The sequence below is a fragment of the Homalodisca vitripennis genome, chromosome 6 (assembly GCF_021130785.1).
Source record: "Homalodisca vitripennis isolate AUS2020 chromosome 6, UT_GWSS_2.1, whole genome shotgun sequence".
In the NCBI taxonomy this organism is placed as follows: domain Eukaryota; kingdom Metazoa; phylum Arthropoda; class Insecta; order Hemiptera; family Cicadellidae; genus Homalodisca; species Homalodisca vitripennis.
In genome coordinates this window covers 32,481,086-32,505,266 of record NC_060212.1, presented here as the reverse complement: position 1 = coordinate 32,505,266, position 24,181 = coordinate 32,481,086, and the positions used below count along the sequence as shown (strand labels likewise).

The 24,181-nt window shown below is 39.2% G+C and overlaps 1 protein-coding gene across 1 annotated transcript in view; it reads left to right on the top strand.

Annotated features, from left to right (window-relative positions):
* LOC124364222 (vasorin) overlaps positions 1-22,096 on the top strand; it is a 104,442-nt gene extending 82,346 nt beyond the window's left edge. The window contains 8 exon segments of the mRNA XM_046819542.1: positions 10,917-11,801; positions 12,295-12,610; positions 13,130-13,716; positions 14,467-14,666; positions 15,900-16,108; positions 17,135-17,299; positions 19,506-19,676; positions 19,679-22,096. Coding sequence (XP_046675498.1) covers positions 10,923-11,801; positions 12,295-12,610; positions 13,130-13,716; positions 14,467-14,666; positions 15,900-16,108; positions 17,135-17,299; positions 19,506-19,676; positions 19,679-19,782 — 2,631 coding nt within the window. The 5' untranslated portion in view covers positions 10,917-10,922 and the 3' untranslated portion in view covers positions 19,783-22,096.
* Positions 22,097-24,181: the final 2,085 nt, after the last annotated feature.

The following is a 24,181-nucleotide window of genomic DNA, read 5'->3' as shown; positions in this document are numbered from 1 at the left end:
GAAGTGTACGTGACTACTGCAGTAGTCAGTGACACCAGCATGTCTCAGCACTAATCAGATAACCACTGTTCTTTCGGTGAAAGGAGCTTTTGAAATCCAGCGGAAATTAGTCCACAACAGGATCGGCCACACGTGTACATTGTGGAACGACCTTGGGCGGCTGATAACCACTGTTATCAACGGTCGTGAAAATTAAATCAGTCAGCTGTCGACCGACCCGCCGCTTTCCCAGAGTTCCACACGCGACCGCATCACCGAAGGTGTCGGCTCTAACAAGGGTCCCGGGTCCTGGTAGATTTGCTTTCCTCCTTCCGCGAGGCGGTGGAAGCGGTGATTATGATCGTTTAGCCACCGTGGCGGGGCCGATGTTTGTGGAGGCTTTCTCCACCACGCGGACGTCCAGGGCTGACCCGCGGACCGCACTTTCTTCGACCGCAACCATTAGTATCGCCCCGCATAATGTTAACTAGCCGCAATTCACCGATGATTACTGCCGTTGTTGTGCACGCTACAGGAAGCTCTGGCATTGATCATGCATTTAGACAGTTGAGTAATACAGGCCTATAGCCGTTGGACAGGAAAATTCAGTTGAGCATGATCCGTCATCCTCCTTTTGACGTGGCAACTGGAAATGTCTTCCGGGAAATTTCTATGACCGACTGAATTGGGTCGGGGTAAGATGACACCAGTAAACGTTATGTTACCCAGCAGGGATTACTTCTGGCTGGTTTTTACCTTCCAGTTGAACCTACCATTAGACACAACAAAAACCGATGTGCCACTTAAATCTGGGCAACCTTTATGGATGACCAGGAGCGGCACATCACTAACCGCAAATGTCGAGATTCTGGGGTGTAAGGGCAGTTTGATAGGTCTAGTATACTACGGGAGATGACTGTTGGAGTTGGTGGGGTTCGTTCCCTCAGTATCAGAGATTCTTGCTAGCCTCAACAAGGGTGTGCCATCCCCTGTCTGCTTTGACTGGAGAGGCAGGTTCAGAGCTGGCCTCCCCTTCTTCAGGGGCAGCATGGCTCTGAAATTAGTGCCCTAATTCTTCCTCATGGATCTCGATATGAGGCGGCAATTACCCATACCTTACCCATCATTAATACCCTGTCACTCCAGAAGCAGCGCTAAGGTTCTTATCGGACTAAGTGCAATTTATAAGCTTCTTATCCTCAGAGAACAAAAAAAGTTATGTTCTTTGCCTTTCCTTGGCGTTATCAGCAATTCAAACCAAAGTTTTGATGAAAAAACTAAACTGTGAAATATTTCAAATGCAACAGGAATAATATAACCCCCCATAAATCTGGCACCTGAATCTCCAACTAGAAATTCAATGCCAAATTTAATGTTGGTGTTCCCAGTTCTGTAGTTACTGTAATGGACTTAAGGTGTTAAAGGAACATTCTGTGCAGTGAAAATTCTTTGTGGGACATTTCAAGACACTGCGAACCATGTTGTCAATGGTTCATATTAATCGCAATGCTTCAAATACACAAAGCAGTTTTCTGTTATGGTGTTCCCAGTTCTGTAATTACTACAATACACAAATGTGGTAAAGGAACATTTTGTGCAGTGAAAATTCTTCGTAGAACATTTCAAGACATTGCAAACCATTGTTGTCAATATTCAAAGTGATCGCAATGGTTCAAATATGCAAAGCAGTTTTTTGTTTTGGTGTTCCCAGTTCTGTAATTACTGTAATGGACTTACAGTGGTAAAGGAACATTCTGTGCAGTGAAAATGCTTTGTGGAACATTTCAAGACATTGCAAACCATTGTTGTCAATGTTCAAAGTAATCGCAATGGTTCAAATACGCAAAGCGGTTTTATGTTTTGGTGTTCCCATTTCTGTAATTACTGCAATGCACAAAGGTGGTAATGGAACATCATGAGCAGTGAAAATTCTTCGTGGAACATTTCAAGACATTGTGAATCAAGTTGTCAATGGTTCAAATTAATCGCAATGATTCAAATACGCAAAGCAGTATTATAGATATTGGGTTACACTGTGTTTATACCATAATCGAACCAACTGAACAACAAATCAAATCCATCGACTGGTCGGCCCACTTAGTCCGATATACATCCTGCCTGTAGATGTCAAGGCTTTACAAGTCACTCGACCTTGTGAGTGGGCGTGTAGTGAGATGAAGGCGGGTGTGGTCCTACGAGCCTAGATCGTTTTCTCCAGCAGGTACCATACTGAAGCGCATTTTAGACTAGATCTCTTGTGGGAATCACTCAGCAGTAGGATCATCAAAAGATTCGTTGCAACTGCGACATGTCCAAGATGGCGCTGATCGAGTCACGTGTCACCTAACCTAGAAATATAACAGCGCATGTCCGCACATGCAAGTCCCACTCACAAAGCCCCATGAATGTCAATGGTAACCTCCTTGGCGCCTTGGACAATAGCTCACAGCCCACTTAGCTCATCCCCGCTGGGAGGCGAATTTCACTGCCCAGCGTGTGCCCGGTCATGTCTTGTTCTCGTTGCTTTTGGCACAGTCACCCTTCAGTGATGGCTCCTCTGTAGCCAAATGCATTCATTACAACGAAAATGTAGTGTGTTTTTATTTAGCGAATTTTCTTTCTATCAAAGCAGGTCCTTGAACAATAATTCTTATCCCGACTTATTCACATGTCTTTAACAATTATGCCTCCACATAAAAACTTCCACTATACCATTTGCCCATAACATTCTTCAGCGACATGTTATAGTATTTTGGATGTCAATCACTCATTTCAAGAAACAACTACAATGCAAGCACGTTTTTTTCGCCAGAAGAACTTTACAGGTAAGAATTGTAACAAGAATAAGGAATAAAGGAAACAGGATTTTCCGGACATTTGCCATCGTCAGTGAAACAAAACATCAGTAACACTACGTTTCGAGGTCTGCAATCGGGTCTCTTCTTCAGGTAAATACTAACCTAATACATAATTACAAACTAGGTTAAAATAAACAATCATACCAGAGCGTTGTGACACGTCTAAGTCAGGAATCACAACCACCATGTCGTGTCAACTTCACTAACCCTAAAACATGCACTTAATAAAAAACTAAAAACAACACTAATTATTACAACTGAACTACAGAATACAGGTCACAATACGTCTGTCTGCATTCGTCTACCAACCACCTACGACTGACAAAAAGTAGTGTTACTGAGTTTTTATTTCACTGAAAAAAGGAAAAATCCTGTTTCCTTCACATTCCTTCCATCGTCAAAAACAAAAAAGAATGCATCAAATGCCTCATTGTATAAGACAATTATTTGTCTCATTGCAGAAAGGAGTTTGTATAGTGTTTAGATAAACCGATTTTTCTAAACATAATTGAAATTAGTGATGTTTACAGAAAGCTAATTTGAGCAACCCTAGGTGAGATCGATTTTGAATATGGATAAAACTTAGTTATAAGCTGTTTCTTAGATTTTACAAAATACGGAATAGAGCTCAGAGCACAATTATTAATGAGGGAGGGGATACAGAAGGGGCACTACCGAAGAGGATTGATTTCAAATCTCTGAAATACTCCGAGGACAGGAATGCTGAAGAAATATGGTGGCCAAATACGTGGAGACAATCTTAAGGGCGAAAAGGGTGACTCTAAATCTTGAACAACTAAGGAAAAAAGGAAACGAGTGCTTGAATAAGGCTCAAACAAAAAGCCTAGACCGAATTATTAGGAACACCATTTCCAAGCTGGTCCAAGAAGAGTAGGGGTATTTTATTTAGTGGGCATGCCTTCAGGAAAACCTGTTGGAGAGCCCCCAACTTGTTCGCTTGGTTACGGTAAGGCCAAGGGTTCGTGCAATAAGGAATTTCCACACCCCTCCGGAAAATATCTCTGAAATCCTAATGGCATCGTAAGGAATATTTGTTTCTATCTTTTGTCTTGCAAGTTTGGATTTTCTTAGTTTGCAGAAACCTGACTCAGACGACCAACACAATTTCTGACAATATAATTCAAATGGAAAATTCATTACCCGATTCCCTTGTAAAAATATGTACATGATAAACGATTTTAAAGACTTATAAAACAATATGAAAGACTTTAAAAGGCTGGACAGGGCAGAGACAATCCTTGTGCAGAGTTTGCTTTGTAGATATGTCAATCCAAGACAGCCACCGGATAACACATATTCCAAAGATCTTTGCAAAGCTTTGGTAAAGCATATACAAGCATCTCGTACTGAATTTCTTGACAATGCTGGATTGGTGTTCTTAAATTGTTCGGGCAAACTACATAGGACACAAATTCATACAAATGGGACAAATTCACAGCACTGTTGTAGATCTCTGGAAAGCTACTAGTGACAGTGTCCTGCTGGAATGTACCAACATCAACTGATTCGCATGACTTCTACCAGTTTGCTTTGATCATGTTTTTCAAGTTCCATTGAAGAGGCTTCCATTGAACGGGAACCACTTGACAACATGCGTTGTGTACATTCCATTTGTCGAGGAAGGTCGCTTGTTCTTCAGACCACATTCCAGAGTGTACCTACCACTTATCAATAACGCGTGGTAAGTAAAAGCCATTGCTTTGATCGAGTACAGTCAGTTACTCGATGATGCCTAGAATCAGTGTAATCTGTTTACGAGTGCCGTGGCCCATTACGGCGTCGGGCCCGCGACGGTTTACACGAACGCGGGTAATAATTACTCAATCCGCGGGAAGAACTAGTTCCGCGGCGTCTCCGCCTTCCAGATCTGAATGCTCATCTTTTCGCACGGCACCTGCCGCCATCATCAGCCGTGGGAGCGCTTGGCCGCCACCCGCAAGTTGAATACCTGCTAGAGGGCCTCAGTCATTAAAAAGGATGCCGTACGCTGTAGACACTAAGGAGTTTGTAACGAAATCTCAAGAATAATACCAGCCTATTATTATTCTTCAACTGATAAACCTAAATTTAAAAAACAAAACAAAAAAATTATGCACGGCGCTCAATTCGGTCGTAGAGTCATGTCTTCCTCCAAGTTTGTAAACCTTGACGACCCGTCTAGGCGAACTTTTAATTACTTTATTTCGTGTATGTGTGTGTGTAGGCCTACATTGTTTTTTTATTTATGCAAAGGATCGAGCTAATAATCCACACTGTAAGATTGATAATCCATATTTTTCCACTACAATTCCAATTGCTTGCAAAATGAATTTCCAAAAGACAGTTTTGAATCTTTCAAAATCACGGATACATTAATTTTGAACCGCGTTTCTAGAATTGACTTTGATGCCGGAGATAAGATTCAATAGTACATGATTTAGCTTTTGATGCCGAAGACAAGATGCAATAGTACATGATTTAGCTTTTGATGGTGAAGACAAGATGCAATGGTACATGATTTAGCTTTTGATGTCTCAGGACCGAATTGTGATCTCAATGTTGCATTTTGCTATCCTTGCAAGCAGCATTGGTGGTGGTTCGGAAGTCACCAAGTTGGTCTTCAGGTTAAGTGTTACAGAGAGCTTCTCAGCCTTAACTTCGGCTAATGAAGTAAGACATCTTTAATAAATTTACTTTTTATCCTGAAGCGCCTCTGTAGCACTCAAGATCGATGGATTCATACCTGAAATAAGCATCATATTCTCAGGGAACTACCTGTTCTAGAAATTCTTGAAGAATTAGGCAGCGAAAGTGTTAGGCAAGCGAGATTATTTTTAAGTGGCACGCTTAAATTTGCCGGTTTTAAACATTTAACAGGAATTGATGTTTTTTTAAACTGCATTTTTAATAACGTTAATTAGGTAATACATACTATGGTAGGTAAAGTAATTTGTTTCATGCTCAAATCTTAATATGGACCCAAACAATTTCATTCTTAGTCCAATACATCGTAGAGAAAAACAAATCAAGATTCTAAACAGTAATTTTATATTGGCACTTTTCTTTTTTTATTATCTTTATGTGTCATCACTCTCTCGCACACACCTTGAGGAGATGGACCCAACTTGGACCAAAATTTTAATTGGTTTAATTTAATTTCTTGTAACAATACATGCACAGTACTTGCTTTGCTTGGTAACCTTATTATGTGTGTTCATCACTGAGGTATCTTTCACTGAAATCGACATTCTACCTTAGCCAAACATCCAAATTCCATCAAAGGTGGCTTTAATGTTTAATATCCCTCTAAATTGGCAAATCTATTTAAATGTTCATTTCCACCAAATTTAGTCCATGATTCCAGGATTGTTGCAGATAAAACTAGAACATTCAATGCTTGAGCATGTGCAAATCTACACGAATTAGTAATTTATGGATTAAAGTGTAAACTATATTCCTCAATTTGGCCACAACTGCAGAGTTTTTGTAGATAAACCTGGTCTTCTGTTTGGTTTTATTGTATCAGCCATTGCGAGAAAGTAATCAAGAGAATAGGGGAAGTCTCTAAATTAAATCCGAATTCCAATTCCTTAGACCATGTAGCCGTTGGTTTTCCTCAAATACACGTCCTTGAAGTTCAATGTTCTGTGTACTTCTGACGTAATTGAGACAGAACCCAAACCAATAATTCAAATTACACGACCTGTCGAGGAAAAGTTTTCCATCACAATTGCACAATACCATGCATTTGATAGGCAAAAGGAAGATCTGATCACCGTAAACCAAATCCGACGCGCAATCATTGATTGCGATTGTGGCGTGATGGAGTTGGCCGGCCCTGATTAGAAAGGCTGTGGCATTGTCCGCCACCTATATCGGCACTGTCTGACGGAAGTCGTGGCGAGTATTGTTGCGATATGCGTGGCCGTGGCGAATCGCCTGTGCTTATCTCACTCAGCCGACTTCCGGTAAGTCAACAGCCCCCATCTTCCCCGGCCGAACCTGCAGCTACGTGCCGTTCCAGGCGTTGCTGGTAATCGAGGAGCAGGTCTTAACTATCAGTTGAGTCACTGAGGTAATTTAGTCCGTAGCCGAGGTGACCGCTTCGAATGATAAAGCTTCGCTTCTTTGAAAAAGGACAAATAAAAGCACCACAAGATATAAAGCGTTTTGTGGGAACAAACCAAATTATACAATTGCTGTTATACTTTTGAAATTCATAACTGTGCAAATATCCAAAGAAAGGAGTGTTTCAACGAAAAGAACTTGAAGTTTAAACCGTATCCCACACTCTCTTAGTAGCCTATGAAGTTTAAAAATGTATTTATGAATTGAATTTGAGTTTATTCGAACAAATTACAAAATGAAATTTTACAAAAACAAACTGAAAGCATACTATACATACAATACATAGCATACTATACATACAATTATATAAATAAAATAAAATCAGTTGTATCAAAGCTTTGTCTATTACACATTAAAAATATAGAAAGGCCTGTGTGTAAGCTGTTTTTCCATCAATGTGTACATTTGAAAAGAGAAAGAGTTGAAAAGAAAATTCCGGAAACCTTGAATGGAATAAAAAATAATCTAATCTATTGCATATTTGAATTTTTATGTAGTAATATGTTGGTTCGGTGACAACATGAAAATATTCACAACTACAAATTGAGACGTTACAACAAGATAACGTGAGAGACACAGTAAAGCACAAAGCACGAGGTGAAACAAGCACAGATGACGAACACCGTTATTTCAATTATATTGTCTATTCTACTTCATAAAAATGCCAGCCACTGTTCTAACTGGGTGCGAAACACCCACTTTCTGAAAGAATAAAACTCACTGAAAGTTATTTTTGATCACGAACCCACGCCGAGACGTTACAAGGTCACTGATGTGGAACAATTGCGAGCAATGGGCAGATCCAGTTAAGATTTCCGGAGGGGGCCATCTTGGTTTTAGTTGTCCATTTATGGATGCTGTGACCGGTGATTTTACATTTCGATACAACACAAAATAAAAAGTTGAGAAAGTACTCATTCAAAGATTACTTCAACAGGTTAAGTTACTTGTATTTGTTATGATTACAATACAGGAGTAATTTCTTTTCATCATTTAAAAATCTCGGGGGGGCTGCCCCCCCCTGGATCCGCCCCTGATTGCGAATGTGTTCGCGATCGAGGACGCCGCGTGCATCGTGTATCCGGACATGTGTTTCTCTGTCGGACACATGGCTGTAGCTCGGAGAACAATGACACCAGAACTATAGCACCGGTACCGACTCCCATGTTCCCATCGCTTAGCAGTTCGGCTGACCCGACATGGGAACCACTAACTGCTTCTGTTCCGCTTCTCGAAGTCGCCACACCCTCTCAAACCTGGGTCGATTTTTTAATCACACATTTCACAAACTTCTACGAGGAGAATTTGTTACTTTGCAGATTTACCAGGAGACCATTCCGTTCCTATATACTACTTGTTATTAGTATAGAAATGAAATGATATGAAAATACCAAAGTTTAAATTAACCTTTATGTGATCTGAGCTTACTTTGGGTACTGTTTCAAAGGATGTTTTTCTTTATCCGCCTGAAATGAGGGATGGCGTCAAAGGCGCCATCGCAGCCCACACTGATGGCCAAGGACATTTCCGAACGATAATTTCCCGACCTCAGATCATGTGCCAGATCTTCCTAACGTCGGCAAAGTTGGACGGTCTGTGACGTGATATGAGGTCGAGAACGTACCTATCGGAAAAGCCCTTGGCCATCGGTGGAGGCTTGGATGGTTCCATTCCGCACTTGTGGCGAAAAAAATAAAAACATCCCTCGACAGATAGTACCTAAATTCAAGATCAGATCACATGAGCACTCATAAATGTTGTCATAATTTTGTCTATTTATAGTACTTCGTATATATTTAATTACTTTTACAGCCTAAAAACAAATAGTAGATAGGGACAGAGAGGCCTCCAGATAATCACAACGTTCCAAGAAGTGTAAATCTCTTTCCAAAACTAAACAGCGCACGTTTATCTCATGTGAGATAAGGACTTTCTCTCCGCGCGCACTTTACGCGATGCGTTGTGAGATAAGTACGTGTATCATCTGTATCAGTAAATATAGTACAGCCGCCCGCCAACGGCGGCGTCACGCTCAAGAAGGCCGCGGCGATTAAGCGGCCAAGGTTCGGTCCGGTCACGTTTTTGGCGGCCACCATTCGTTAAACTCGGATCAAACTTTCTCCGGATTTACTGGCGAGAAATGTTTTAGCGGTTCACCACATGTCGCTCAATAGCGTTTATCCCTTTCTTGCCGAATTTAACTTTCTCGCCATTCTTTCAATGCAGAGGCAGTTGAAAACTGTTTAAACTGCGGCATCAGTCTCATGTGTTGATACACCTTGCTACAAGAGCAACGTGTTAAGTAGAGTACATTGCAATTAAGTAGTTATCATATTATGAACATCAGAACAATAAAGGCTGTCAACGATATACAGATAGTTCTTTAAATGCTTTAATATTTCACTATTTAGCCACATCTCTTCTATTTCTCATTTCTGCCTCTTAATTAATTCTCTTCTCTTATTCTTGCAGTATATAAAATATTCCTATTAAAAAATAAAATTCAAGTAATTAATTACAGATTTACTATCGACAGATAATACGAGTAATATCTTCAGCAGACTAAGACGTTTATTATTTACAATTTCCTGGGTATTCCATTCAAAATTCAATTAGCCTTATGTTTTAAACTCTTTATTAGATAAAGCTTTGCTCAATTTTAGGTAGATTATGGGTACAAAAGCATCATATTGCAGTTGTCCTTATAGTCACACTTAAGAGCTATTTTCACAATGCTGGAATACTTATAATATTTCTTAAACTTCTTGTACTTAACTATTAACTATGTTTATGTAATATCGACAACATGTGAAACCTATTATAATTTTGTCATCACCAAGAATTGGTAAATGAAATGCTGAAACATGTTCAAACTTGGTAGAAACATTGATCTTATAAATACCTCGGCTGTTGAACTTTAAAAATCACAACTTTGTTATGTATAAATCCTGAGAAAAAAGTCAAAAGAGTTCCAGAGTGCTCATAAAATTTCCTAAACTTTTTGTCATTATTAATTTGTTGTACCTCAAATGGTTTTAGAGGTATTACACGTAATCCCATAAGAAATAAATTATTATTTCTGCTGTCACAAAATCTACCTATTTTTTTAAGATTGTGCAGGAAGGACTATATACCGGTATGTATGATGGTATTTTTAAAGGCACTTAATTGTTCATATACTTCAATTAATGGTATTTCATATGCTTTAATTTTCCAATATCTCTTCTGGTATTCGTTATTTGTTTTGTTTTGGCATCCACATGCTGTAGGGAGAACTTCTAAAACTTCACAAATAATATTTGCATTCTCTTCAGTGTTTTAACTGAATGCAAAATTTTTCAGCAAACCAATATTTAATTATATATATTTTTTAATTATGACACATTGAGATTTGACTCAAGAAGGATTTCATAGCAAAATTGGTTCTAACTGCTCTTAGCAATCAATAGGCTGGTCCATTCTTTGCCTTTCTAAATAGTGGGTCTTTCTAATTAATATTAAATACGGGAATGAAGCAGTAGGAGAGTTTTAATAGTAAGGGATTGAGCACTACACAGTTTAAGAGAAATGGATGATTCTCATTCCTGTCCATTGGGTTTTCCATCTACATGATACATTTTGTAAGAGCTAGACAAATAAACCATAAACACACCCTTAAATCTGTCTTTGGGAAGAGTCTCTCCAACAAATTTGGTGGATCTTACAAAAGCCGTACTTTTCATGTACAGTATTATTGAAGACCTTGATGTAAGCTCTACTTTTATATCAACTTTTTCCATAACAGGAAATAGAAAAAGTGCACTAGTGTGAGTGTGACAAGTATTTAGCCAATGATTGGTTTCAATTACCATTGACTGAACTCAGAGAGACTGAATTACCATTGACTGAACTGGTCTCAGAGAGTGTATGTCTAAGTGTACTTGCAACAAGTAACTGATTTGTGTGTTTCAGGAGGGGATGGCTCCAGGTGTCTGGTGGGTGTGGGTGTTGTGGCTTGGGCTGTCCACCGTGTCCGCTCAGTCACAATGTCCTTGGGGTCGAGAGATCAACGAGCTTCAGTCAGCCTGTATCTGTGCCTACAACCTGGGCCAGGAGCTGTCCGTGCAGTGCGACATGGTGGACTGGCCACAGCTGCTCAAGGCACTGGACAAGTACGCGAGGACCGTATCCCTCGACTTGCTCTATGTCAACAACAGCTCGGTCAAGGCCATCGACAACGCCGTCTTCAGCAACCTGCGACTGCACAACCTCCAGCTGTCCGGTTGCAGGATCAGGACTGTCAGCCCGGACGCGTTTAGAGGGCTGGAGTCTTCACTGAAGAATCTGAATCTGCAGGACAACGAAATCGACGAAGTTCCTGTCGAAAGTTTGCAAGACCTGAAGAATCTCACGTTGTTGGACTTGTCTCGCAACCGAATCACCAAAGTACCTGACAACGCTTTCATAACACTGACGAGACTAGCGACCTTAAAACTTTCAGACAACAATGTGTCCATATCCTCGGAGGCGTTTCGAGGACTCGAAGAATCGCTGAAGAATCTCAACCTGAAAGGCACCAGGCAGAAGAGGATACCGGAGGCAGTCAGAGGACTGAAGACTCTGGCGTTCCTCGACCTGGCACAGAACGGTCTGACTGAACTGCCAGGACCAGGAGGTGCGGAGCTGCTGGCCGGATTGGACTCTCTGACGGCTCTGAATCTTGAGCGAAACGTGGTCCAGAAGGTCGCTGACGACACATTCAACGGAGTATCTGACACCCTCAGCTCACTCAGTTTGCTCAACAACTTGCTCACAGAGTTCCCTGTTGGTGCCATCAACAGCCTCACTGAACTCAGGGTAAGTTACAAAATATAAGACGTACAAACCAAATTGCGTTAAAAACCCAATCTTGGTAATAATCTTAATCAGTTACCGATTCAACTTTCCACTCCACCATCTCAATACTTGCGGTTAGTGATGTGCAACTCCTGGGCATCCATAGGATTGCCCAAACATGTGACACATCAGTATTTGCTGTACCCAGTTTAGGTTCAACTTGGAGGTACAAACAAGCCAAAAGTGAACCTTTCTTCTGGGGTCTGCTGGCACAACATGCACAATTTAATGGACTTTTTAAAAATCTCCATTGAGTTAGATAGCTTCAAATAAAAATTTCCACTAAATACCAAAATTTGATTCTAGAATCTATACAAATAATACAATTACTAAACCTTTCTCACAACAGTTACTTGTGATCTTTCCATAATTTTGCCCTTGATGAACAAAAAGTATGTTCACAAATTATCAAGCAAGAAGTTCTCTAACTATCTGACACACAATCTCTTCGCAGGTCTTGGACATTGGGTTCAACTTGCTGACAGAGCTTCCGGTGACAGCGTTCATGGGGACGCCTTCGCTCACTCTGCTGGCCCTGGACGGAAATCCTCTGGCTAGCATCCCCGGGGCAGCCCTGGGTCACCTAAACACCACCCTCCGGGGGCTCAGCCTGGGTGGTCGCTTCCTACACTGCGACTGTCGTCTGCGCTGGGTGGCGGAATGGATACGCGGCAACGACCTGCAAGTCACCAGCCGTGAAAGGAGCCCTCAGTTTTGCGGCACACCACCGCGTTTCCGAGACCGCAACTTCTACACCATCCTGCCTGAAGGTAGGAGTTAACAAAAAATATTTAGTAAAACTTGCAAAACCTCCAAAAATTCAAAATAGGTAATAAATAATAAGAAATTTAGTATTCCGGTTAAGCACAGATTGGAGTACGAGTACAATGTATTGATATGGGCTTATTTCAAAAAAGAACAAATATATCTTTTTGCAACTTTCTTTCGAAACAGTCTTAGCAGTTTTTATTAAAATCATCAGTAATTCATATGACTTTCTATATAAATATAATGAATTTTTTACTAAAACACTAGATCTTGAACTGTTATCATGAGAATTGTAAGTATTTACAGTAAATTATAAAATAATTACTTTATACAACTTTTACTCAATTGAGTAAAAGTGCTTTTTGACTAACTGATATCAATTTTGGGTGACTTTTGTGCCTTAAACAAAATTTAAGATTTAATATTGGTGTGATAAATAATCATGTTCGTTATCTTTGAGACATAATGAAAAATGCTAATTTCCTGAAACAGTTGTATAAAACGTTACTTTTTTTCCTTAGAGCTAACCTGTGGCAGTGAAAACAGCCCAGTGGGGGTCGCAACAGTTATCAACGCAGACCTTGACGATATCATCAGCAACCCAGGAATCATCGAAGGTGTAGAAGAGGAGCCAGAGACAACGACACAGAGACGAACTACGACCGCAGCACCGACAACAACCATGATGACCAGACCAACTACAACAACCACCACAACCACAACCAGCACTACCACCACGACAACCACACAGAGACCCACAACAACAACGACTGTACAGACGACTACTACAAGTCGTCCGACAAGACCACCATTGATGACCACCACACGACGAGGCAGTGTGGTGATCTCACGTACCACTGTGCCACCCTGGCCGCCACAACACCAGCGCCCCCTGGTGCTCACCCATCCTCCACACACAGTCCAAGAAGTCTTGGTCCGCTCTGCCCACCGCCAGGACAACTCCGTCATCATCCAGTGGGACTCAGAGACCGCCAATATCCTAGGTTTCCGAGTGGTCTACCGACTGTTCGGTGACAGGAGCTTCAAGCAGGGACCGCCACTGGAAGCCAGTGAAAGAGAGTTCAAAATCAAAAATGTGCCTTCTCAGGTGAGTTCGGTAGAATTTTCTTTCAACACTTTTGTATTTTGCAAATCCAACAAAATAATTTAAGAAAGGACATTGAAAGAGTGTTAACTTAATAACAGCATGGTTAATTTTAGTGTAAAGTGCCAATGAATTTGTAGAGATTTGGAGAAATTATTTCAGATATTTTGTTTGTGACTGGTAATAGTTATTTATGACTACATAATTAAAGCTACATTTGTAGCTAGTCAAAATTGAGATGACACAAGCTGAAACAATATTAGATATGCATAGTAGATGTGACTGAATTTGATATTTAAACATTTTATTTTCATATCAAATTAATTGAGATAATATGACATGTATATTGCATAACTATTTTAACACATTTAAAGGTGTCACATGGACAAATAATATATTTTTTTAAATTTTAAATATAAAGTCACCTTATCTCAATTAATTTTATATGAAAATAAAGTGTTTTAAATATAAAATTCAGTCAGATCAACTATGCACACCATAATATTGTTTATTAAAACAGTTAATTCCTTGTTATTTCTAGTACACGAGTATATAAGGAATTAACTATGAAACTAAAGTAAAATATTACAATTTTAAACAGAAATTTGTTAATGGTAGTGAAAACCTAATCTTCTACTTGAGGTTCCTCCCCCTCCCTCCGATTATTAGGTTATTCAACCTTCCACATCCCATTCTACTCTCAGAGCCTAATTCTTGATCCGTCCTTGCACTGACTACTGTTGTATGCTCCAGGAGTGTATCGTGGTGTGTGTCATCTCCCTGGAAGAGATCAATGTCACGCCAGACACTGTGCCGTACAGCCAGTGTCGCGAGGTCCGTACCGTATCCTCCCCTACCAGCCACATGGACAAGATCACCATAGCGGCCAGTGCTGCCATCTGTGGCACTGTCGTCATAGCTGTCATCGTCTTCGTAGCTGCCAGCAGGCGCAGGTCAGTGTACTTTTTTATACTCAGGAGATGTTCAGGTGAGTTCTTCACTGTTACGAGTGAGCTAATTTATTCAGCACCTCTCTGACTTCCTTTAGTATTGGAAAATTAAATTGATTTTCTAATATAAGGCTGTCTGCCATTGGTGTAGTGTAGCGGGTACAATGGTTATCACAAGATAACCGGATCAAGCAACGTCGAGCATGGCTGCTGCTTGGATGGGTGACTGCTGAGCGATCCTGTCCTTGCAAGCAGCCCACCTGCCCAGCCGTTAGTGGTGGTTCGAAAGTCACCTTGAAGCCCTTGGTCCCCAGGTTAAGTGTTAGAGAGGGCTTCTTAGTCCTAACTTCGCCTGGTAAAATAAGACATCTTTATTTTACTTTTACTTTAAGTCTGCGATATCAAAATAATAGTCACCTACTGAGACAGAATTGAAGTATTGTATTCCTTTGTGTGTTATTCCTAACAAGGTCTTTTTTATCCTGAGGGAAAAACACTGTTAGTCCCCGCACTCAGTCCTAAAAGGACCTTTGCGCCTCCCTTACTTATATTTGTGTCCTCAGAATCTGAGGCTTTTACAGAAGCCGATCAGATTTGAGGGTTCCTGTTCTCTGATATCCTTGGGGCTGAGGAGATATGCTCCAGGAATCTTTTCTGAATTTTTGAAATGGCAGGACAATTTAACCAAATATGCTCTGCTGATTCCTCCTTTTCTCCGCAGAGTCCACATTTGTCAGTCTGCCAGAGGCCCACCCACATGAGGTGTTTCCTTAGGGGGCCACGTCCTGTCAACATCCCTAATATCAGTCTTATATCCTCCTTACTCTGATATAGGTGAGCTGCCCACCCTTTAGCATAAGGAGAGATAAACATTTCAGATAGTCTTAATCCTGAGGCTCTACTCCAATTAGTGATTCTCATCCTTTTTTCCCAATCTTTTACAAGACCTTTGCTGTTGGAGAAAGCTATCCCGCAACCTGGCTCAGGCTCCACCATTATGGACTCCACTCCCTTGTTGGTGAGGATGCCGCTTTTTAATTTCCATGAATGCCTTCAAGCCAAAGTTATTCAACATTAGAAATTCTCTGTCATACCTCTTCCTCTCTTCTACAATTTAATTTTTTATGCAATAATACAAAAACTAGTATTAAAATTCCCAGAATATGACTACTGAGAGAATTTTAATGGATATGGAAAAATGGAATTTAAAAAAAACCGCAAATTCTGATGTTCCAGGTCACGTAAGCTGCACACCCTGGCCGGGTCCAAGACGGGACTCCCTGTTCCCGGACTGCCGGTAGCATGTTGCCCTGCCTCCAGCCCAGGACCTCTCTCTTCCCTTGCGACCCTCAGTGCTTTCACCTCCCACAAGGACTGGGACCAGGTGTCTGTGTACAGCAACCGCAGCCTCTCGCGCCCCCGGATGTACCACATGGAGCGCCAAGGTCCCACTATCTTCTATTAATCATATTACTAATGTACGTCTTAAGTGGTGCTACTAACCCGACATTACTTCTTCTATTACTATCCTGTTAGTTTTAAGTTCTTACATTTAATTAGCCAGTTAGAATTGATCATTTTATGAAACTTAAAATTTTTTTTTAATTGACGTTCTTTGAAAGTTGACAAAGTTTTCAAAAAATATGTTTCACTAAGTACGTAGCAAAGTATGGCTTTACTAAAAGATTTGTACCTTTTTAATCGCTATAGATTTTAATATCTCCTTGAATTCGCTGGAAATTTATTAAAATAAGTAAAAACTAATGAAATACTCGAAAACTATCGATACAACCAATCTTCCTCCTATATATAACGTTGTCTTCAAATGGATGAATTATCTCAGAAATTGTCGAGTATTTGAAAACTAGGAAACTTACTGGAACTTGTTAGTGCTATATCTACAAACAGTAAATAGAAAAATTCAATGATTCAAAAATATAACAACTACATTGAAGAGGTCCCTAAAAAATTGTTATTAATTAGTCATATTTCAGAGGGTTTAAAGAGTGTACATTTGTTTGTAAAAGTATGTTCATCAAATTTACAAATAATCTTAACTTACAAATATCACTGGCATTGATAACTCTTTCTTAGGAATCTACCAAATCCTAATTGTAATTTTACTCTGCTAATTAAATATTTAAATTTAGTTGCTGTAAAAAGTAATTGATATGGTGAATATGTCAACAACTCTTGAAACAACTGTAATCAAAGAACTTCCTTGACAAATTGTATATATTAAAACACAAACTCTGTCATTTGTACATTGTGCCTATCTCTGTTGCAGAATATTTATTATAACCTTGATATTGTGCTGTCATTTATAAAGTAAAGCAGTGATTATGTATATGTTTGAAAATTTCAACATTGTTTTCTCTTCCTTAGTTCTAAGGCTTTGAATAAATCCGTTTGTAAAGAGAAGCTATTTTTACAATAAAACTGTATTATAACTATACAAATGGTCTTTTTAGGTTCACTAACTTCTCCGTGTATGGGTGAGGACATGCGATTCACAGGAAAATCAACCAAAACTAGATCCGTAGCTGACGGCCAATCACAACACAGCTTCTCCAACCAATCAGGCCGCTATCTCACCGGCAACGCTTTCTCTGCTGGGCTGGTCAACTCTCGTCCAGGTATAATTCATACATTTAGGTCCAAGTATAATTGATACATTTAGGTCCAGGGGTAATTTGTACACTTAGGTCCTGGCATAATTCATACATTTAGGTTCACATATATTACATGTATGGGAAAAATTACGGGAAATTAACCAAAACTAGATCTGTATACAAAGTCTGTTGAAAATCTTGTTTAATGAAGATGGCCGTCCCCTGCAGGACCAAAACATCTCAAGAATTTATTGCGTGATCATTGGTCTGATACAACATGAACCAAAAAACTTTAATTCACAATCTACTTAAATATTTTATAGGATTTCTTCAACAGTGTATAGCTCCCCAGTGTACCACTGTCAGTTTTTTAAAAAGCACAGCAGATTGCTATGTTTACTATCAGTTGTTCTTACTACTATGTCAATGAACTTGTAAATCATGCTGAGGGTCATCTTTTTCAGTACGCTGACAATACTAGTGTCGTTTTGCATTCACGCTGTCTGGAATCTCTTCCAGAAATGTTATGAAGTACCTTAAACCAACTTCATTCGTGGTTTTCAATAAATGATGTCCAATTTTAAACGAATAGGGTTCACGAGACATTTCATTACAATGGGGACTCTCTCGTACTTTCAGATCATGTCTCGTTCTTGGGTATTAAATTGATTCTGACATAAAGTGGGACTTTCAAATTGATCAGGTTTGCATTCGGCTTGCCAGGGCGGGTTCGGCTTGTGGAGGACGGCTTCTGAATCCTTTTTGGCGACAGTTTTTGTGCTTCAAAAACGAGCGCTTACGGCTGTATGCAACCTTAAGATAAATAGAAAGTCGTAGAAAATATTTCAATCGAGAGGGAATCTTGACTTTGACCTCTCTCATCGTAAAATCTATGTCTACTTTTGTTTTCAATAATAAAAGCCTATTTCTAGAATATTCCCATCTCTTCCAAAAAACACTATTATATTTGGGACAAAAAATATTTAATTCCTTGCCTGACATCATAAATGCCAATGGCTTAGTGTAGTGGGTACAACGGTTGTCGCAAGATAACCAGATCAAGCAACGTCCAGTGTGGCTGCTGCTAGGATGGGTAGACTGCTGAGCGATCCTGTCCTTGCAAGCAACCTGCCTGCCCAGCCATTGGTGGTGGTTCACAAGTCAGGTGGTAAAAGCTGTTGGTCCCCAGTTTAAGTGCTAGAGAGAGGGCTTCTTAACCCTAACTTCACCTGGTAAAATAAGACATCTTTACATTTTATTATAAAGTACTGCCCTGACATTTGTCTTTTTAAATCCATGCTGGGATCCTTCCTTATGAATTTTACAACTTATCTGAATTTTTTAACTCTTGTTCATAGTTTCTCATAAGAGTTAACAGTAGTTTAAGAAGAAATGATATTTATTATTGGTTATGACTAAAGTATTCTATTCTATTCTACTGCTATTTCAGAACTGCGACAGTCCCGCCAGGTTAAGTGTTAAAGAGGGCTTCTTAAAAGAAGACATCTTTACTTTTTTTATAAAGAACTGCCCTGATATTCGTCTTTTGAAATCCATGCTGGGACCCTTTCTTATGAATAATGAAGTTTACGACTTATCTGAAATTTTTAACTCTTGTTCATAGTTCATAGTATCGTTATAAGAGTTAACGATAGTTTAGGAAGAAATGGTATTTATTATATGTTATAACTAAATTATTCTATTACTCAGCAGGAATCACTTCTGGCTGGTTTATACCTTCCAGTTGAACCCACCACTGGGCACAGCAAAAACCGATGTCACTTAAGTCTGGGAAACCTTATGGATGTCCAGGGGCGGCACATCACTAACCGCAAATCCCAAGATTCTGGGGTTCATGGGCAATTAGATAGGTCTAGTCTACTGTGGGAGATGACTGTTGGAGTTGGTAGGGTTTGTTCCCTAACCTCAAAGGTTCTTGCTAGCCTCAACAAAGGTGTGCCACCCCCTGCCTACTTTGACTGGAGAGGCTGGTCCAGAGCTGGCCTCCCCTTCTTCCAGGGGGGGGGGGCATGACTTTCAGATTAGTGCCCTAATTCTTCCTCATGGATGTCGATAGGAGGCGGCCCCTACTCCCTTACCTTACCCATCCTGAATATCCTCTCACTCCGGAAGCAGCACAAAGGTTCTTACAGGACTACGTGCAATTTATAAGCTTCTTGTCCTAAGAGAACAAAAAAAAGTATTCTATTCTATTCTACTAATGTTTCAGAGCTGCGACAGTCCCGCCAGTCGCTCGCAGTGTCGGAGCGGATGTCTCGCGTCAGCTACCCGAGCGCCGCGACGCACACGCACCAGCGGTCGCGTCAGAGGCCGCGCAGTCGCAGCAGGGAACACACGGGACCGGTGATACCGCGTCCCGGCAGCCGCTACAGCACTGCCGGCTCCTCACCAACTACGGGGACTCCGCAGACAACTGGACCGACCACGACATGGACATCTACATGGCCCGCAATCCGACCACCCGCGGCGGCCTAGTGCCTCTGTAGCGGTGCGAGTTCTGCCGGCCTGTTCTATGTGATATCCACACTCGATACCTCAATAATTACCATATGTTCTATTAGAGCGGTTCAGATATAGACAATTCCCCCCTCCCCACCACTCCAACCAACAATAATCTTCTACACTCTAGCACACTACACGTATCGGTGTAAAACTTCATGGCTGTACTGGTGGCCATATGATGGTAAACCAAGAAGAACAATGTTACACCACAAACACTTTTACTCGTTTTAATTTTATGGAAAATACACTAAGTCGGATAACTTTAAAATTGTATTCAATCCATAATTCCTTTATTCGTGCACACAATCAAAAACGGTTATAAATTCAAAATATAAAAACCAAAACAACTAGTTTCTTTTATATGGAATTGGATTATTTACTATTGTGTGTAAAAGTATAGTAACTGTATTGTTAAAACTATGTAGAACAGCATTAAAATCCTAATTCTTTGGATTAACAAAATATTTGACAAATTTGAAATAGTCAATATAATATTTCATGATCACAAATTAATGTACGCCTAGCTTTCTCCTTTAACAATAAAAGAACTACGACTTAATAAATTAACTTAATCAGACATAACCTACTTAGTAAATAGCCTATGCAGTAAACAACCTATTTGCTACTATTTTTTCTTAGTAATTATTGATATTGATGTGGATATCCGAGAGCTTGGCCAGCACTTAAATGATAAGATAGGGGGACTGTGGTGGTATAGGCCAACAGTGTGTGATTGGTGCGCGTTTTTCTGGACTAATTTTGTAAATACTGACTATCGCAACCATTCCATGACAAAGTAAACGATCAGTAAATGCTGCAAGCCTAATATTGAACAGTTTAAGTTCTGTACATAGCTTACTACCAGTAGTGGTATTGTATTTAATATTGTGTTTCGCTATATTTTACTGTGTGAAAAATCTTCGGCTGCGTTCTCTAGACTGGCTCTAGAGCACACATAACAAATAGATCAGCTGCAGTAATAGATCAAAACCCACGACAAAATAAAACCTGGAGGTCTCCCCTTCGAGTGAAACAAATTGAAATAAGAGTTTTGGTTGGTATTTAAAATGTGAACAATTGCATCGGAACCCATACATGACTGTAACTTCTTTTACCGATAATTACTTAGCAGTAATACGTCAAGTGCAATATTCAATTGGATTAACTAAGTGGCTTGCACCAAGTTTGAAGCACAATTAGGGAATTGCCATGACATTATTCAATTAATTTTTAATACTGTTTTTCCAACAAAAACTTTTAAACTACATAAACATGTTTGCTATGGAGCTTAAAGTTTGTATGATCTCCATGTTAGACACCACAACTTATTACTCAAAGTGTTAATACCATTTAAATCACTTAGGAATAATGTTTTATTTTATGAAGAGAACATGACTGCTTTTAAAAGTTTTTGTAAGTATATTGCTTCTGATTGCTTCAAATTCCTAATATTTTTAAAACATTTAGATTCCTAGCAGTTGTAATTTACAATTTAAATGCTTGTTAAATAAATGTGCCAATATTTTTGAAAACAAAGTAATTTTTATTATTTGTGCCAGCGACTGGAAAATCTATCTCCCATTTGAATATTATTGTTGACATTTTATGTGAAAATATTAACTTCAAATTACACAATGAATTGCTATGCATTCCAAATTGTTTTTATTTGCAAACACTGCCATAATATAATTTACAAAATGATTTTGAATTTCCGACGTTTCTAATGAATGCTACAAAAATCAAGTGACTACATATGTTTTTAATCTTTGTGAGTTTCTTTTCTATTTACTGCAACAAGATATGTTACATTTGAAACCAAAGTCCTGACTTTGTTATTCTATTAGTTGCTCCAGTATAAACATTCTATTAGGCCTAGTACTGTGCTCGTATAGTAGTTGTCGCACAAACATGTTAGTGAAATATACCTGCAATGGGTGTAAAGTGTGAATATTCTTAGGCAGTTATGTACTTAATGTAAAGTTAGCAAACTAGAGTGTTTTGATAATACACTGTTTCAAGTACTTGTACATAACGTATCACTGTAGTGAAATTTTCTCATTTGTCTACGTTTGTTAGCTTTTATATTTTCTGTTGTAAATATTTAAATGTGTAACGAATGTATACGTAAGGAGTGTGTAAAGATTTTCTACCCCCCAGTAGGTACTTTTCATTGTTTAGCCTTTTATATGACGTGTACAATTTCAACAACGAAGTATTTTTGATTTGTATTTATAAAAGTGTACTGTTGTTTTTATTGGCAATGTGTAATTAAAATTTTGAAAATATACTTAATGATCAAACTGTTCTTTTATTAATAACCTACCGGCTGTTTCCTGGGGCTTCGCTTGCTTTTCGTAAGCTTTGCCCATGTTTATGTTTATAGCCATTGTACACGTACATGTATTTCTTCATAAAGTGTTATAAACTTTATTATACACTCAAGTTTTAAGTTCAACCAGAAATTTATTTTGAAAACACCATAAACTTAGTGCCTTCAAATCGTGTTTGGCTATGTAATATACATAACTGTCTTGTAATTGCAGTTTATAATGTGCAGGGGCTTTCATAACGTTTACATTTTGCAGCCCCGACTGGGGAGGAGTTACATTAATTGGCATAGTATATAAGCCTTCTACGTGGAAAAATATACTGGGTGCTTCAAACAAATTTATACACACTTTAAACTTCCATAGAAAATTTATTTACCGTTCTACAAAGTAAAATTTCAGGAAATTAGAAAGCTTAAAGTCCAATGTAAATTAAACGTAAATAACAAATGTTAATACTGTTCAAATTGGTGACCTGCAGCATCAACACAATTCCGAGTACGAGTCACCACTGATTCTGTACATCGTATCAAAACGTCCAATGAGATTTCTCTACACACAGCTTGAATCTCATTCCAAAGAATGTCTAGGTTACGTGTTTTACGTTTGTACACCTCATTTTTTACTGTGCCCCATAAGAAGAAATCCAGTGGTGTAAGGTCTGGAGAGCGTGCTGGAAACTCGATTGGCCCCCTGCGTCCTATCCACTGGCCCGGCAAATTTTGATCCAGGTAAACTCGTACGTCCCTGTGATTGTGCGGCGGGGCACCATCTTGTTGAAAATAAAAATTATCATTACCGTATAATGCACGAATGGCAGGAAATATGGAATCAGCAAGCATTGTTAGGTAATTAATACCAGTTACAGTACCTTCAAATCGAAAAGGTCCAAAGAGTCCCCTTGAAGACAAACCGCACCACGCATTTACACCAGGCAAATTTATAGCTTTTTCAATTGTAATGTGAGGATTGTCTTCAGCCCAGTAAACACATTGTGCCTATTGACAGTTCCATTAAGTTTGAATTGGGCTTCATCCGACCAAATGATGCTACCCATAAATTCCGGTTCACTATCACCATCTCCTGAACCCATTCACAAAATTGCAACCTTCGATCTGGATCGTCGTCACTTAGCTGTTGCACCAGCCTTGGAATGTAAACACGATACTTGCCTCTCTTCAGAATGCGTAGCACACTGCTAGCACTTACATCACTTTCACGTGCCCCTTGCCTTGAAGATTTGTTAGGAGAGCGTTGAAACAGTTCCAAGACTGCCGTTGAAGACTCATCACTTGTAGCTGTTCGAGGTCGACCTGAATGACCTTTATGCACATCATACACTGTTCCATGAACTTCGAATTTGTCTCGTATGTGTGTAATTGATAATCTTGAAGGTGGTTCTGTATCATAATCCCTTCTCCACTGTCTTTGAACTTCATTTACATTCTCAAACTTCCAGTACCACTTAATAACCTGCTTACGTTCTTAAAAACTCAAACGTACGTCCGCCATGTTGATATTACAAATTCCAACTAACAATATAACATAAAGGGATGATTATGCTGCCACCTGGCGAAGAAATATAACATTAGCCTTGTAGAGCGGGGAAAACTACGATAGTTTAAAGTGCGTATACATTTTTTTGAAGCACCCGGTATATACACACAAATTTTTATAATGATCGGTCAAATAGTTTCTGAGTCTATAAAGGACATACAGACAAACATTCATATATATATATATATATATATATATATATATATATATATATAAGATCACATAAATTACCAGATACTTTCAGAAGAAAAAAAGAATAATTTCATAAAGAAATTTTCAGAAAGGTTTATAAAAACCATAGCAAAATAATTTAGCTTGAAATGTCTATACTAACATTTCACTGTCCAATTTTTAGTGGTGGTATTCACCTAACTCTAATGGACTATTGTATGGATTTTCTTATTCAGTTCAAAATTTCTAGCATCAACGCTTTCCTTGCAGTGTTAACTGGCTACAAATTACCGATCCTTCTCATTGCTACTGCTCAAGAAGGTCTATT